This window comes from Nanorana parkeri, unplaced genomic scaffold (genome assembly GCF_000935625.1).
Source record: "Nanorana parkeri isolate BGI_ZX_2015 unplaced genomic scaffold, ASM93562v1 scaffold706, whole genome shotgun sequence".
NCBI classification, from domain to species: domain Eukaryota; kingdom Metazoa; phylum Chordata; class Amphibia; order Anura; family Dicroglossidae; genus Nanorana; species Nanorana parkeri.
In genome coordinates this window covers 169,406-185,027 of record NW_017306974.1, presented here as the reverse complement: position 1 = coordinate 185,027, position 15,622 = coordinate 169,406, and the positions used below count along the sequence as shown (strand labels likewise).

General features: G+C 44.4%; 1 protein-coding gene across 4 annotated transcripts in view; it reads right to left on the bottom strand.

Moving 5' to 3' along the window:
• Positions 1-15,622, bottom strand: part of TBC1D16 (TBC1 domain family member 16) — a 101,289-nt gene that overhangs the window by 67,722 nt on the left and 17,945 nt on the right. For 3 of the 4 annotated variants that reach the window (XM_018563867.1, XM_018563870.1, XM_018563869.1), the window contains exon 2: positions 4,271-4,478. In XM_018563867.1, coding sequence (XP_018419369.1) covers positions 4,271-4,442 — 172 coding nt within the window. In that variant the 5' untranslated portion in view covers positions 4,443-4,478. Of the gene's footprint in view, positions 1-4,270; positions 4,482-4,676; positions 4,693-15,622 lie in introns of those variants that run through there. The other variant, XM_018563868.1, reaches the window with a different exon arrangement.

Genomic DNA, 15,622 nt, shown 5'->3' with positions numbered 1-15,622 from the left:
ACGCCCCCCCTTTCTCCACCATACCAGGCCACATGCCCTCAACATTGGGAAGGTGCTTTTCCAGCCGGGTCCCCCCTGGAAAAGCCGAAGGGGATAAGGGCCTCTTCTCCACAACCCAGTGGTTGTGGGGGTCTGCAGGTTGGGGCGGCTCATCTGCATCCGGTTACCCCCTTTCATAATAGAACATTTAATTTCAATGACACTACAATTTTAGCATATTTATGACATGTCTCTTGACATTTAATACATAATAAAGAGGAAAGGTACATATATAACTGTTGTACAAAATGTATAAACTTCTGGCTGTTGTAGACTTACAAAAAGCCTTTGATTCAGTGTCCTGGCAATACCTTTTCCAGCTGCTTGAGAAATGGGGCTTCGGCCCCCTCTTTTTGAATACGTTGCGGGCCTTATACACCACTCCGTCAGTCCGGGGGGATCTCCTGGAGCGTTCCATTGGTGGCAAGACAAAGATCTGTACCGCATAGCACAATTCTTTAAAGGTCGCAAGCCACTTTGACCTACTGTCAGGAGGTTTTGCATATGCCATCTTCGGAATACTTTCACGACAGACAATTGTTACACTTTTTTTTTTTGTCTCCCTTTAGAACAACCTACGAACATTTGTGTCTTGGTTCGCTGCTCTATTCCCTCCTGGTAGAATCTGAAAGTAAATTACCTTATATGTTAGCTTGGGAACAAGACATGGAAAAGGTTATTCCTCTGGATGTTTGGCATCAATGTTGTTCCCGTGTGTCATCTGGTTTACTCAATATTTCACTAATAGAAGCTAATTATAAGGTTTTATCTAGGTGGTATTTGGTTCCCGCCAGACTAGCGAGAATATACCCAGAGGTTTCGCCTCATTGTTTTAGGGGATGTGCTCACTTGGGCACGATATATCACATATGGTGGGAATGCCCCAAATTGAGACCTTTTTGGAACCGGCTTTATGCTCTAATATTTGGGGTTACTGGGGTGAGAGTCCCACGAGATCCCCAATATGTGTTTCTGAATTGCCCGATTCCAGGACTGTCTAAAGCTTTGGATAAATTAATTACTTTCTTTTTGTTGGCAGCCAAAATAACCATAGCTAGGGCTTGGAAAACGCCAACAATTCCATTCCACTCGGTTAAACAAAAAATTTTGTGGATTATGGTCCATGAGAAACTTCACAGCATCCTCCAAGATACTAAAAAAAACGCTTTGAATTGACCTGACCCCCTGGTTGTTATACACAGGGGTGCTGGAAACCGGGTAATTTTCATTGAACAAAATTTCTGGAATTTTTCTCTGGGGACTATGTTTAATGTTTAAGTAGATGTAGGGCTATTTGGTCGGGGATGGAGCTACTCTTTTCGGACTCTTAAGCTGTTCTGCGTCCTTTAGCATCTATTTCCTTTTATTGTCTGTCTTTTTTTTTCCATTATGCTCGCACACGTGAGCTGTTTAGTGCATTGATGTTGGACAGAAAGTCTTCTATTTATATAGATATGGAGGAGATCATAACAAATGTTTGCTGCAGACATAGGCGGATCCCTATGCCAGATATTCCTCTCAGACTGTTTTGAGTTTTGTTTTCGCTGATGGGGGATAAATTGGCAAGAATAGGGTGATAGATATGATCTGTTTTACAGAACTATTATATATTGTGTGTATGGCATCTAGTGATCCCCCCCTACTACTTGACTATGCTAATGTGGAAGAATCTGAAATGCAATTGTATGCTATACTGATTGTGCATCATGTGCTATTTTATTGTTTTATTCTATTTTGGAAAATTAATAAAATACTTTGAAAGGTAAACTTCTGGCTGTTGTTATGCGAGGTTCTATGAGTCACCTACCCAAATGCTAATAGAAATAAATACATGATACCCACAATTTTTCCAAAATAGAAATACTTTTTTGTATCACCCCGACTCTAAGCCACAAAAACAATGAAAACTATCTGCACAGCTCAGTTACACATTTGGCAAATTGAAAAAGAATCCACTTAATTGTATATTAAACAACAAACTAAATAAATCATGTCAATCATGATCTACGATTAAGCCCAGGATTGGGTGAAACGCGTTAGTGGGGCGGAACTAAGGCGGGACTTTGTGTAGCTGTGTAATTTTTAATAAAGGAAGTTTCCAGTGACATATGGAGCGCGGCAGAATGTTTTATTGTTTCGATGTAACAATGTTACAATAGACCTGTTGGGTGTTCATGGTTGGTCCAGTACAAATAGACCATGATCCAGTTATATAAATTGATCAAAGATAATGCACAAACCAGTAAATCAAACTCTAAAAACAAAACATACACACACACACACACACACTTATAACTAGGGATGCACCGATACCAATACTAGTATCGATATCGGTGCCGATACCGAGTATTTGGGCGAGTACTCGTACTCGCCCAAATGCTCCGATGCCTAGCCCGATACTTTCTGTATCAGGAAGCCGGGCAGCGCGTCATTACACGCTGCCCGGTTTGCTGTTTGGCCAGGAAGCGGCTCCATGCTCTCTCGTCACTTGTGGTGAGAGAGCATGTAGCTGACTTCCCGGCCAATCAGGAAGCCGGGCAGCGTGTAATGACGCAGCCCCCGGCATTCTGATTGGCCGGGAAGCCGGCTCCATCCTCCCTCGTCATCTCATGACGAGGGAGCATAAAGCTGGCCTCCGGCCAATCAGAATGCAGGGCGCCGCATCATTACACGGCGCCGGGCTTCCATGATTGGCCAGCAAGCCGGCTCCGGCTGGGTAGCGGAGGAAGGCCGCTCCAGGCTGGACATGTCGAGGTGAGAGGGGACAGAGATCAGCAGCATACAAGCCATAGAGCCGAGCACTGCAGAGACATGCAGGTACATATGATTATTATTATGGGGATTTGTATGGGATGGCTTTCTTGTTAATCGGGAAGCCGGGTGGCGAGTCATTACACGCTACCTGGCTTCCTGAATGGGACTTCCGGTACTCGGTACCAAAATACCGGTATCGGTGCATCCCTACTTATAACCCATACATCATCCAAAAGTGCAACTGAGGCCAAAACTGGGATTAGGGAGAGAGATTGGAGCCTCTATCAGGTTTTTTTGAGGTTCTCGCTAGGAAGATTCACCCTGTTCGGCTGTCACCAGAAAAGACGGGAACTATTCCAATGGGAATACTAGTACCGCTAACCCCCCAGGAATTGTATTTCACTTTGGAGGGATTTCCTTTCACTTCCTGTTGTAGCTATTGAGCAGGAAGTAAAAGGAAATCTACTCAATAAGACACAGATAGCTAAAAAGATAGCTGACAAGGGTTTATCTCTCCCTTACTCTATCCAAAACCAAACCAAAAAAAAGTTTGGATTAAGTTCCACTAACAATTATAGCTAAATGCAGTTTTTTGTGTTTTAGAAACTGTAGGGTTTAGTAGAACCTAGCAGTTTGTTATTTTTTTAAGGTGATCTGCTTCACTACCTGTCCCAGAGACACAATGGCAAGCGGAAAGTGAGGTAAAAGACCCTTTAAAGTGAACCAGTAGGCACAGGGTAACTTGTAAATAATAACATACTTTTAACAAAGGAGGCTCTTTACTTTACGTTTGATAAAATGCCACCTCTTTGGTGCTCTCTGGCTGCGGCATGTATTCCACACTGCCAGGTGTGTGAAATACCTGCTCCCCCACTCCATCAGTTATGACTAACATGAGCCAGCAGAAGGAGTCATTGTGTGCAGAGCAGAAAACAGGTATTCAACCCAACCAGCTGGTCTAATATCTGCAGTGGGCAGCGAACAACAAAGAGGCAGCATATCAACAAACAAAATGCTGGAAAGGTAAGCATGGACCCTCTTTTATTACAAGTATGCAATTCTTTCCAAGTGACCCCCTGCTGACTGGGTTCTAGGAGAGTATCTCGCACTCCTATGCCTAAAGCAACCTTCCAGCTCCTCCTGGTGGTTGCTTTATGCTACTGCACAATTCCCAGACAGTGTATGCTGTGGGCTAATGAGCCTGCCACACTGCCTCAGCACCTTTCCCGGACAACTTCCTCAGCTGTGTATAACGAGCCTGGTCACACCCCCTCAGCATGTTTCTGTGACTACTTCTTCAGCTGTGTATAATGAGCCTGGTCACACCCTCCTCATTAAGGAACCCCCTACCACATATTTATAGTGTATAATTTATATATATATTTATAGTGCATATTTCTATTACTTATCCACCCTTTAAATCATTATTTCTCACCTCGTAAATATCTAGTAATTAATAATATCCAACCCTGCTCACCTGGATGGTGTGATGAAACATCCTGTAGTATCTCTCGAGGGTGTACACACACATTATTTTTTGAGAATATAATCTCTCCATCCAGTACAGTGGTTGTTTCTCCGTCAGAGCCAAGGGTCAGGAGGTCGGAGGCCTTGGAGGAAGCACGCCGAAGAAGCCGTCCCAAAGACATGGCAATAATTCCATCCTCTGTCAACCTTCAAAGCTCCTTTAAAATAAACAGAAACATGGTGTGATTTATGTATGTTTAAGCTTCGATTTTGAAGATAAGTGACTGTGTTGGCCCCACCAAGGACTGTTCACTGGACATGCAATTGACTATTAGTCCACATGGACCAATATACATGTCTCTGCATTCTAGCTGCATATACAGAAATATCAGCAGGGTGCTACCAGCACTAGTAGAGCCGGGCCGCCGCTCTCACACATAAACAGCAGTCTGGCTCTCCAACAGGCCCCTATGAATACCGCTTTAATCAACAGCTCTGCTCTTGGTATTGATTGAGAGATATTGATTAGAGTAGTGTTCAGCTGAATGTTTTAAACTGTAGAAGACACAAGACAATTATTGTGCGTGAGAGCCGCGGTCTGACTCTCCTGGCTGTGAGCACAGGGTTTTTAGGCCTTGTGGCAGCTATAAAATGAGGCATGCAGCAGCCTTACAGCATTACAGTAAGAAGATAAAAGGGTTCAAATCGATCTTTAAATACTCACCTCTCCTGCTGCCTATGCCATCGATCTCTGCGGTAGTAAAGAGAACCCCCTGGCTGAAGATCCTGCAGAATCCCACACCTCTGGGAGTGTCGATTTACTGGTCCCATGTTGTGTGCTAAGGTTCCTTCTTCCCTATGTCATTTAGTCCCAGTAGTGATGTAGGGGCTGGCAGATGGAACCAGTGAGTGCAGTGGTAGATGAGGGACCTAGCCACTCCTAGAAGGGTCAGAGAAGGCTCTGCCGTTTTACACAAGCTGAAGTAATGCTGCTGTCCACACCTATATGAGGTGTAACGTTCCAGCTAGTCACCCCAGTAGTCTGCTGGACTTGTAGTGTACCAGCAAGGGCAAACACATCTGGGCCAACCTTGAACATCACTGCCCAGCTCACTGCTGCTTTCCACTGCGATTCCCAGAATTTGGCAAAATGGAACTACCCCCTCCCATCTGGCACCAAGTTCCCACCAAGCGCATTCCAAGAGAAGAGCAATTACAGAACGGATCAAAACTGTGGCCAATGTATTCCAATGATAGTGGGCTCTAGTTCACACCGCAGCGTTCAGTTCCAGAGCCTGTAAACAAACTGCAGCAAGCCCTATTGTACCTGCTCTGGAATGCATGCAAACGCATCAAAAACACATGCAAACACACTGGAACTCATGCAGGTCTGGTCTGCATTTGGTGTGAACAAGCCCTTATACACAATTCACACAAAAATAGACATCAACAATAACAAACAGAAAAAAAAAAAACAAGACTACAAACCAATTAACAAAACAACCAAAATAAACATATATACATCCACCTTATATATATTCCATACATATGTATATTCAAAGCACAGCTAGGATACTGAGATTTCATCTTACACTTCCATAAAACTCCTTTGTTGTGTACGATATTGTATCCATCTAGACCAGATTGACATTGATAGGTAGTGCGTTCATACATTACAATCTGATCCAACTCAGAGATCCATTCTGATACTGATGGAGAAGAGGAGGATATCCATTCCCTCACCACCAATCGTCTAACCGTAAATAGAGCTCTATGTATAGCCATGTTAGTATATGAACCCATCAAAGAGGTATCAACAATTGCTAATATGCATACTCTAGGTGTGTTATTTAGCAGTATGCCAAAACTTGAATAGATAATCTTGAGTACTGCACCCCAATATCGAATCAGCTTGGGGCATCGCCACAATGAATGTATTAATGAACCATGATGAAAGCCACATTTGGGACACGTAGAATCATTCTTAACCCCTATTTGAAATAAAAATTCTGGGGTGCGGTATGTCCTACGTAAAATGAACAATTGAGTGAGTCTATGGGAAGTAGATAAAGATGCAAATAAAACCGCACTCACCGCTCCCCTGCATTCACAATCACTGGTCATCACAGTGCTACTTGCCTGATGAAGAGACCATGCTAGGTTCTGAAACGTTGTTCTGTATGTGTGATGCCATGTATTTCTAATGCCAATAAATTGACGAATTGATGCACAACCCCCTTGTGACGCCACCGGGAAAACCGTAACAATCCACTTACATTATCTCACTACTGAAGGACGTAGAATCCTTTCACAGGGCCGGTCTGATCAGGTCTGCCTGTCAGTTTTTCAGACGGACCCGATGAGATGCCCAATCTAAGGCTATAGGCAGCCGTGTGTAAACGGACTCACCCGGTTACCCCCAACTCGGGCCAGGTCCGGGAAAGCAAACAGTGTCCCGTTTCACCACAGCAGATCGTGCCGGATTGAAGGTAAGTTGATGTGAAAGGACACGTCAGTTTACATCTGATTCTCCCATAGACTGACATGTGGTCCGGTAATTGCAGGTTTTTCCTCTATCACAAGATGGAGGAAAAAAACTGCACGGGCACGGATGTCCCAGCACTAACATCTGCTCCATACTGGAGTGATGGAGAGAGGATCTGTGCACAGATCATTTCCTGATCAACCCGTGTGAAAGGGGCCTTAAAGCTGAACCCCAGCCTTACCTTTCGGGCCGGTTCACACCGCAAAGTCTGCTTTCCCGAGTGTTCGGTCTCTGGAACGCAAGCCGGCCAGCTCACTGTGTTTAGAGGCGGCAGGGGGCCCCCCGCCTGTCATGCGATCGCCTGCACCCGAAACGCAGGCACATTATCGCCTGTGTTCGTCCACTGCAATTTGCAAAAATAGTGCTTGGGATTACCCCACACTGCAAGGGTTAACTGCTCACTTTTGACTAAGTGCTAAAATAAAAAAGTTATACTCCCCTGAACCGCTGAGCCAGCTTGCTCTTGTATCACTCCCTCCAGCCTCTCGCCTCTTCTGCTGCATCAATGTCCCTTGTCACCCTTCTGTCCTTAGACCACTGAAGCGGATGGGGAGCGAGGCTGGGAGGACCAGTCTAAAAGTAAGCCAGCTCCAAGGATCAGGAGAGTATAACATTTTTATTTTACCACCTAGACAAAAACAAGCAGTTAACCCTTGATTGAATGGGTTGCCCTACTGCAAGGGTTAAAGTTTTGCCTTGAGTTCTTCTTTAAAGCTTAAAGTGACATTGAAAGATAAAATGCCCCGCCCCCTCCTCATGTTAGTGTAAGGACTGATGATGACTCTTGATCCGATCATCTTCTTCTTTCCTGTAGTTTTCAGCTGTCCCTCCAGCGCTGGTGCCGGTCTCTGATCCAGCGCTGAGTCCTCTGTGTCAGCCGGCACTTCCTGTCCCACGGAGTCTGTGCGGGTGCACACTGCTCCATAGACTTGCCTTGTGTCTCTCCTCGTCTCCCGGCCGAAGATCTGAACTGCGCATGCACCCGCCCCAAGATCCTTTGCGGCCGCCCGAGACTCTTCAGATGTTCGAATGGGAGCGCGCAGCGAAGACACAGGTAAGTTTAACCCTGTTTGAAAAGTATTTTTTTAAATTATGTTTTTGCAAATATATGCAAAAAATGCTGAGGGTTTATTAACCCTTTAGGTTAAATATAATTCTCAAAAGTCACAAGTGATAAAATCCACTTTGTGTGCACCAAATGCCTTTGCAAACACCGATATTACCTTGTAAAAGTAGCATTTGCTGCACACAGCCTGTGCAGAGAGCAGAGCTGTGGGAAGGGACCCAGCAGGCTCCACCCACTACAGGCTGTCTGCAGAAAATTACAGGAGGGGGCGGAGATGAGACTAGTCACCCTGCACAAGCAGAGAACAACAACGACTGGTCTTTATTAGAGGAAGCTCCTGCACAGAGGTAAAGTTTCACACTGGATTACTGCACAGATCTGGAAAAAATACACAAAGCTCACCAAGATTTAAGTAAGAACACATATACCTCTTGTGGTATGACAATATTTGCTTAGTCTGGAGTTCATCATTAAATGTTATTCATCAACCAATGTACCAGCTCAATATTAGCCAAAGAGGGCTGTGCTGTATTGACTTGTATTAATATAGAGCGTGAGGCTGATTAAAGGCCAAAGTCCTCTCCTCGTGGGTTCTATGGCCAGCTTTTTGTTAGCTTTTGTCACAGCTGTGTGCTATAACACGGCTTTTTCCCTGCCAGTGCTCCTAAATCCTTTCCCATCACAGATCTTCCCAAAGGTTTTAGTTTATAACATGGGCAATGCTTACCAAAGATGGAACCAATTGTTTCCACACAAAGAGAAGACAATTTTTCTGAAAAACCTTTGTTACTGGTTTCCTTTGTGCTAATGATGTTGCTCAGGTCTCACAACCCCTATGGAATCCTTTACATTGATAATATCTTTTGTTAACAAACCTCTGACACAAATAATTTTCTTGAATGTCAGCCTAGCACTAGCGCTGGCCATACACTAGGACAAAACCACTGGATTCCCCCATCCACGGCTAAGCAGTGGCAGCCGGAACCCGCGGCTCTCAGATTCCCTGAACAGTGACTGCAGCTGATTAGCAGCCGACAATTTTCTGCTCTGCTCCATCAATTAAAGTCCATTAAAAAAATCAACCTTTGTTGAAGGAAGCGGTGCCAGCAGGGCCACACACAGCTCGAATTTTGGCTAAGCCTGCCAGTGCATGGTCAGCTTTACTGTGGTCTAACAGTAAGATTCTTATCTAAATGAATCTTTATTTGACAATTTACTGCACAGTTTGTGCTTTGTCTTAAGCTGGCGTTTAATCTGCTTATATTTTGCCTTCCCTGGTTCTTCCTTCTCCCCCCTCTCAACAAGATTCTAATATAATATTTCAATAAAACTATTCTGGGCTGAGCCTCCATGGCTGAAAGAAATGAAATTCAATGAGTGAAAGGGGAAGGCCAGGGACTAAGGCTGGGGAAGAAAGCGCTAGATGGTGCAGGAGGTCTTGCCACGCAGAAATTAAGCAGGCTCTATCTGACTTGCTGCTTCTAATGCACACTGCAAAAAAGCCACAGTATGCAGTGGAAGTAAGCAAATTAGTACAGGAGAGGATCCTGTAGACCAGTGGTTCTCAACTGGTGGGTCGCGACGCAATTTTTTGGGTCACGCCTTAATGACCAAGGAAAAATGTGGGTCCCGAGGTTACACAGGTTGAGAACCACTGCTGTAGACTATGCAAGACTGAGAGCTGGTTCACACCACAAAGGCTGCGTTCCAGACCGCTAGGCCTCTGGAACGCAACCCGGCCGGCTCCCTGCGTTCTGGAAAGCCACCTGTGACAGTTTCTCTCCTCCCCGCTTGGACACAGAGCAGCGCCCAGCGGGGCGGAGAGAAAGAACGGATGCACCGCTATATTGGCCAAAACAATTGCACTTTCGCCATTTTGCCAGAGATTTAATTTTCGTCCTATATGTTTCGGCGGCCGATATATCGCTGCATCCCTAATTATAACATTACTTGATTCATAACTTTGTGGAGCTTCGCCAACCAACACTTTAAATTCATAATAGACCATACCATATATTTCATATGGACCAACAGAAGGGACATCCTAGTGGTTTGGCAAGAAGCTGTCACTACAGTAGTTTGAGAGCTTCAGGATCAGTCAAGATAGATCTGGGGACCCTGGCCATAGCCTTGGCCTGGACCGACAGGGTCTGAGATACTGCCATAGAAGCAACAGGTTACATGGCTGGGCCTGCAAGGGAAAATAAGGCCTTAAAGAACGCTTCTAACCTCTTGCCCTTGCACAGCCCACCTGAGAGTTGCACAGCCCACCTGAGAGTGCGCACAGTACACGAGAGGCGCAGCCCACCTGAGAGCTGCATAGCCCACCTGAGAGCCCGCACAGGCCACCTGGAGACATCAGGGCGTCACCCCAGAACAACACAGAGTATGTTGCTTCCTATCATTTGTTATTGCTGTATAATGTATTGCTGTAGTCCTATATAGATGATCTCCGTACTCCCTCTCCTGGCTGCCTCTCCTTGCTCTCTCCTCTATATTCTCCCAAACAAAAAGAGTTCGAAAAAAAGAGCTAGAGTGTTCATGTTTCACTTAAAGAAAAGGTGGCTACCCAGAATAAGAGCAATGCTAGCAAGTGACAAGACAAGGTATAGATCAAAGACAGATTCAGTTCTGGAATCAGCAGTTTAAGGTCTGAATAGTAATAAAACAAAAAGGTGCAGTTAAGCTGCATGGCTTAATTGTCTCTGCTGTTCTATTTTTCATGTGCACAGGCCACATCGACCTTGCAAGGATAACACAATGATTTCAACCTTACAGAAAATAAATGTAACTATCCCTGTTTTAATGACAAATACATCTTTAATAACTTAAGGCTAAATTCACCTTTCATAGCATTTTTCATGTTACACCCATATTTAGGCTCTAACCTGAAACATGGTCACATTCCCCAACTTCCCTGAATCAGGGTTTTTTCTCCTGCTGTCTTCGGTTTAGACTTAAATTCAGCACAGCTGTGTGTAGCGCCGTCTGCACAGCTGCGTCATTCATTCATAGATCCATTTACAGCATCTGTGAATGAAAAAGACTATAAAAAGGTGGCCATACACTGTACAACCATCGCAAGACCTTAATCTTGCGATGATTGTAAAGTGATTAAAAAAAAACGTACGATTTGCCCATCTTGGACAGGCAGATCGCACTCTCGATCATCGCAAGCCCGCCCCCCTGAGGGGCGGGCTTCCGATGACCGCAATGCTGAACGGGCAGTGTGCGCGTGCGCACACCGGCCCGTTCAGCATTTGTCTCCTGAGCACCGTTCAAACCAGCTGAAAATCGTACGATTCTCGGCTGGTTTTCTAACATGCTCCTTAGACAAAAGACGTGCGACCGTACAGTAGAAACGGTCGCACGTCTTCGTTCACACTCTTCGATTCTCGAACGATAGCGGGATTTCCCGCGATTCTCGCACGAGAATCAAGCAGTGTATGGGCACTTTTAGTCCCATCTGCACTGCAGCAGAGCAACGCCTAGATCTTAGGGAGGCACCAGTGCAATGACATCACACATGTAGAGCATTGATAACTTCATAACCAAAGGTCTCCCTGGAGCCAGTGTATTGCATTGATCCACTGATTGAGGTTTTGGTGCTCAGCAGGCTGATATTTTTTCTTTCATAAGTGTGTGCATTTATTATTTTTTGGGGATAAGAAAAAAGGTGGACTATGCCTTTAAGTTCATACAGTACATGGGCTTTAAAAAGGGAACACTAAGGATGAGAGTGAAGTGTGCAGTGACAACCCTGCCACAGAGAGTCTTACGGCAATCAGCCAGGCCTTATCACAAATCACTGGATGATAGCAGGTCCAAGCTAGACCATGAGTCTGGGATGGACGTAAGGTATAGGTAGAAGGCAGAACGTATCAACTCGTCTGAATCCATAAGTTGCAACGGGACAGTGAAGGAACCAAGAATAGCAGCAGAAGTGATGAGACTAAGCAGGCAAAATGGTACAGATAGCTGAACGATCTGTAGCTAGACCCATGACAAGCTAGAGCCAAAAGTAAGCTATTCTAAAAAAATAAAATGTAAGAATGGCCAGGCAGATGACAATAAAGGAACGCTGCAGACTAGGTTTATAGATACCTACCATCGTTGACCTCTTTCTGAAAATGATAGTTGCTTGGCTGTCACATTACAGTCGACACCCGCAAAGAGTTCGCGGCCTCAGTCGTTCGCTAATTTTTCCTTAGAACCCAACTAATAATTGTTTGCGGAAACCTCAAATATCAACCGCGTGTAGCCATCTCGAGTGTTTCACTGAGTGTTCTCATGTTTTCCGTTTTGTTCTTTTTAAAGCCCTAAAATGCTGCACCTTCCAAGGCTTCTGGCAAATAACCTAAGCGCCAGAAGAAGTTTAAGACACTCCAGGAGAAGTCTAGCACTACGGGAGACATAGCAGTACAGTACTGTACAGTATATGGGTTACCTTTACATTCTTTTTTTGTTAAGGGTAATGTATTAAGCTGAGTTTGAAATGAAATTAAAGTGTTTTGGGGGCATATTTAGGGTTTAAACTAAAAATAGGCATTTATAGGCATTTTTTTGACCACATTCAAAATTCACAGTTTTTCACAATTCGCGGGTGCTCTAGGAACGTAACCCCCGCGAATTTTGGGGGTCGACTGTAATCCTATTACTTCCATGCTCTCATTGACCTAGAACAAGTATGTAGATTGGGTGTTTCTAAAAACTAGTTGAGAGTGCAAGAATAAGCCGCAGAACAAATGATGCAATTAGGACACAGTGCTGACAATTTAGCTAGGCACACAGACTCAAAAACAGCATGAAACTAATAAATAGCCTTCAATATGACTGTTGAGAAGATCATATGCGCTGTGCACACCAGGTCACTTATTCCTGTGTGCTCCATAACGGACATTAATCTGTGTCTTTGTAAATGTATATACTGACATACAGTATATGAGATCTCTGATAAGCCAATACATGTGCAAAGTTAGTTTTATATAATTCTGTGCCTGCAGAATTTAGTAGGCACTTACCGTATACAGTATTGTGTAACTGATTCATCTACATGGCTTTTTCGAGCAGGCCCACCAGAACTTTAGGGTCAATGACAGCTCAGGCAGTATAAGAACTTTACAATTGTTTGTATGGGCATTATGCTACATGTCAAAGTGGAACTCCAGGCAATAACACATCTTTATAAGTGTAAAAATGTATATTTATCCCACTGTGTAGTTACTTTTCAAATGGAACTTCATGCAACTACTGCAAGTACAGGTAAAATACACATTTATTTTTTTATCTGCTAAATAATTTGTAATTATAATAACAACCGGTCTGGTGATTAGGGATGGTCCGAGTGTTCGATTCGAACGCGAGTTTGAATCGAACATCGGCCGTTCGCTGAACTTTATGGGACGTTCGCGGTTTGTTCAACCGCGGACGCTCCATAAAGCAAAATGTCCCCCCACACTCAGGCCGGGGTCGCGAGAGGATACCATCCCCTCAAATGCGTTGCATTGATGCCAATGGGGTTCTCTCATGCTTCAATATACCATGTATGCTACCTTCTTGATGATGCTTTGATGCATGTATACCATAAGCGCCCGGACCTGCGAGTCCCCACGGGCACAGTTTCCGTTTTTCTGTATACAACAAATAATCTGTTAACCTGACCTAAATAAAGAATTTATAAATAAAGCAAAATGCCTTCCGAAGCTCTGATTGGTTAAAGTCTTGTATCTGACCACATAAAAACAAGCAGCGATGCCTGTGAACATACTATAGAGCCGGCGGATCGCTAGTATAAGTTACGGCCCGTGTCCCCCCTCCCTCCGCGGCCCCCCCTCCCGCTGTCACGCCAGTCCCGGGCTCCAGCATATTGCATCTCTGACAGTGGATCAGAGGGAGGTTGGTATACAATCTCCCTCTGGACCCTCTCCGGTGTCAGAATGCGGAAGTATATTACATCACTTCCGCATTCTCGTGTCACTCTCCAGCTTCTGACGCTGGAGAGAAGCTGATGAAGCAGATCTCTGCTTCATCAGCTTCTTCAGGGGGGTCCTAGGTGACAGATAGGGGTCTTGGAGATGTCTCCATAAAGAGGACCTGTCACATCTGTTGCTATCACATAGGGGGTTGCTTAGCCCCCTATGGGATAGCAATAAAGTTAAGTGGAAAAAAAAAATTAAAGTTTCCAAAAAATAATAATTTAAAGTTACACATAAAAAAGAATTAACAAAATTTTTAAAAGAGCCCCCACCCATACTTACATGCAAACATGCGTCAGGTGCGCATACCTGCGGAAACGATGATTGCACCCATTACGCAGCGCATGTTGCATATCGCCGCAAACTTCGCAGTGAGAGCAATAATTCTAGGGCCATTAATCACTGATAACGCTAAACTGATTAGCTGTAAAAGCTTCGCCTATGGTCAATTTGGGTATGGTATTTTGTTTGCGATTTCCCGGGTGCACACAATTTTTAAGCTTGACATGTTTGGTGACTATTTACCCGACGTGACCCCGTCTTTTATATTTTACCAATAAATTGGGTAATAATATTTGTTTCCTAACAATGTAAAAAATACTTTTTTTCCCAAAATTTTCAGTAATTTTCCTAAATATAGCAAAAAATAAAACCCACAGTGGTGATTAAATATCACCAAAAGAAAGCTCTATCTGTCCCCAAAAAATGGTATAAAATTCATTTCAGTACAGTGTTGTATGACGGAATAAATGTCAGTACAGTCAGTAAGTACTGCAGCGCTGAATACTGAAAAATGGCCTGGCTAGAAAGGGGGTGTAAACACCTGGTCAGCAAGTGTTAACCAAGGAGACATTTTCGAACGTTCGACACCCATTGACTTGCATTAGGGTCGAGTTTGTATTCGAACTTTTCGGCCGTTTGGGAGTTCGAATACGAACTGAACACGGGGGTTGTTCGGCCCATCACTACTGGTGATTTATACACCCCTGCCAAACTGCATGGCCAGAAAGGTCATCATACTACTTCCAGGATCATCTTTACAGCTGTCACCTTGAGATGATTGTGCTGGGTCATTCTCTTATGACAAACTGGAGGCAGAGAGGCGACACAGAAATCTGCAAAGCGGAGCCAGAATATTAGGGCATCATCTGTGTAAGGGCTAGTTCACACCAAATGGGTTCCAGATGCAGAGCAGTTACAGAACGCATCAAAAATGTGTCCAATGTATTCCCATTGCAGTAATTAATTTCCGCCCCAAGATGTCCAAGTGAAATTAAACCTAGAAGTCTGAGGACATACTGTGAGTGCAGAACATCATGAACCCGTCCCTGGTTGGGGTGTCACCACAACACCCTGAACTCTCTGCATTATTGGGGACAAGCCACCACTGAAGAAAATCTAAAGAGGACCCAGTGTGTCACTTCACCAGCTTGAAGACTTAGGTCTTGTTCAAACCAAGCGCGTTCCAGGAGCAGAGCAGTTACAGACCGGATCAAAACTGCGTCCAATGTATTCCAATGGTATTTTGGGCTCTAGTTCACACCGCAGCGTTCAGTTCCAGAGCATGTAAAAAAACTGCAGCAAGCCCTATTTTACCTGCTTTGGAACGCATGCAAACACCCTGGAACGCACTGAAAGCCCATTTTAAGCAAAAAAAATAAAACCGGCGCAAAAAGGGCCCGGAACGCATCATAAACACGGCAAAACCCACTGCACTCCGTGTGCAGAAACTCATGCAGATCTGGTCTGCATTTGGTGTGAACAAGCCCTTCAGGA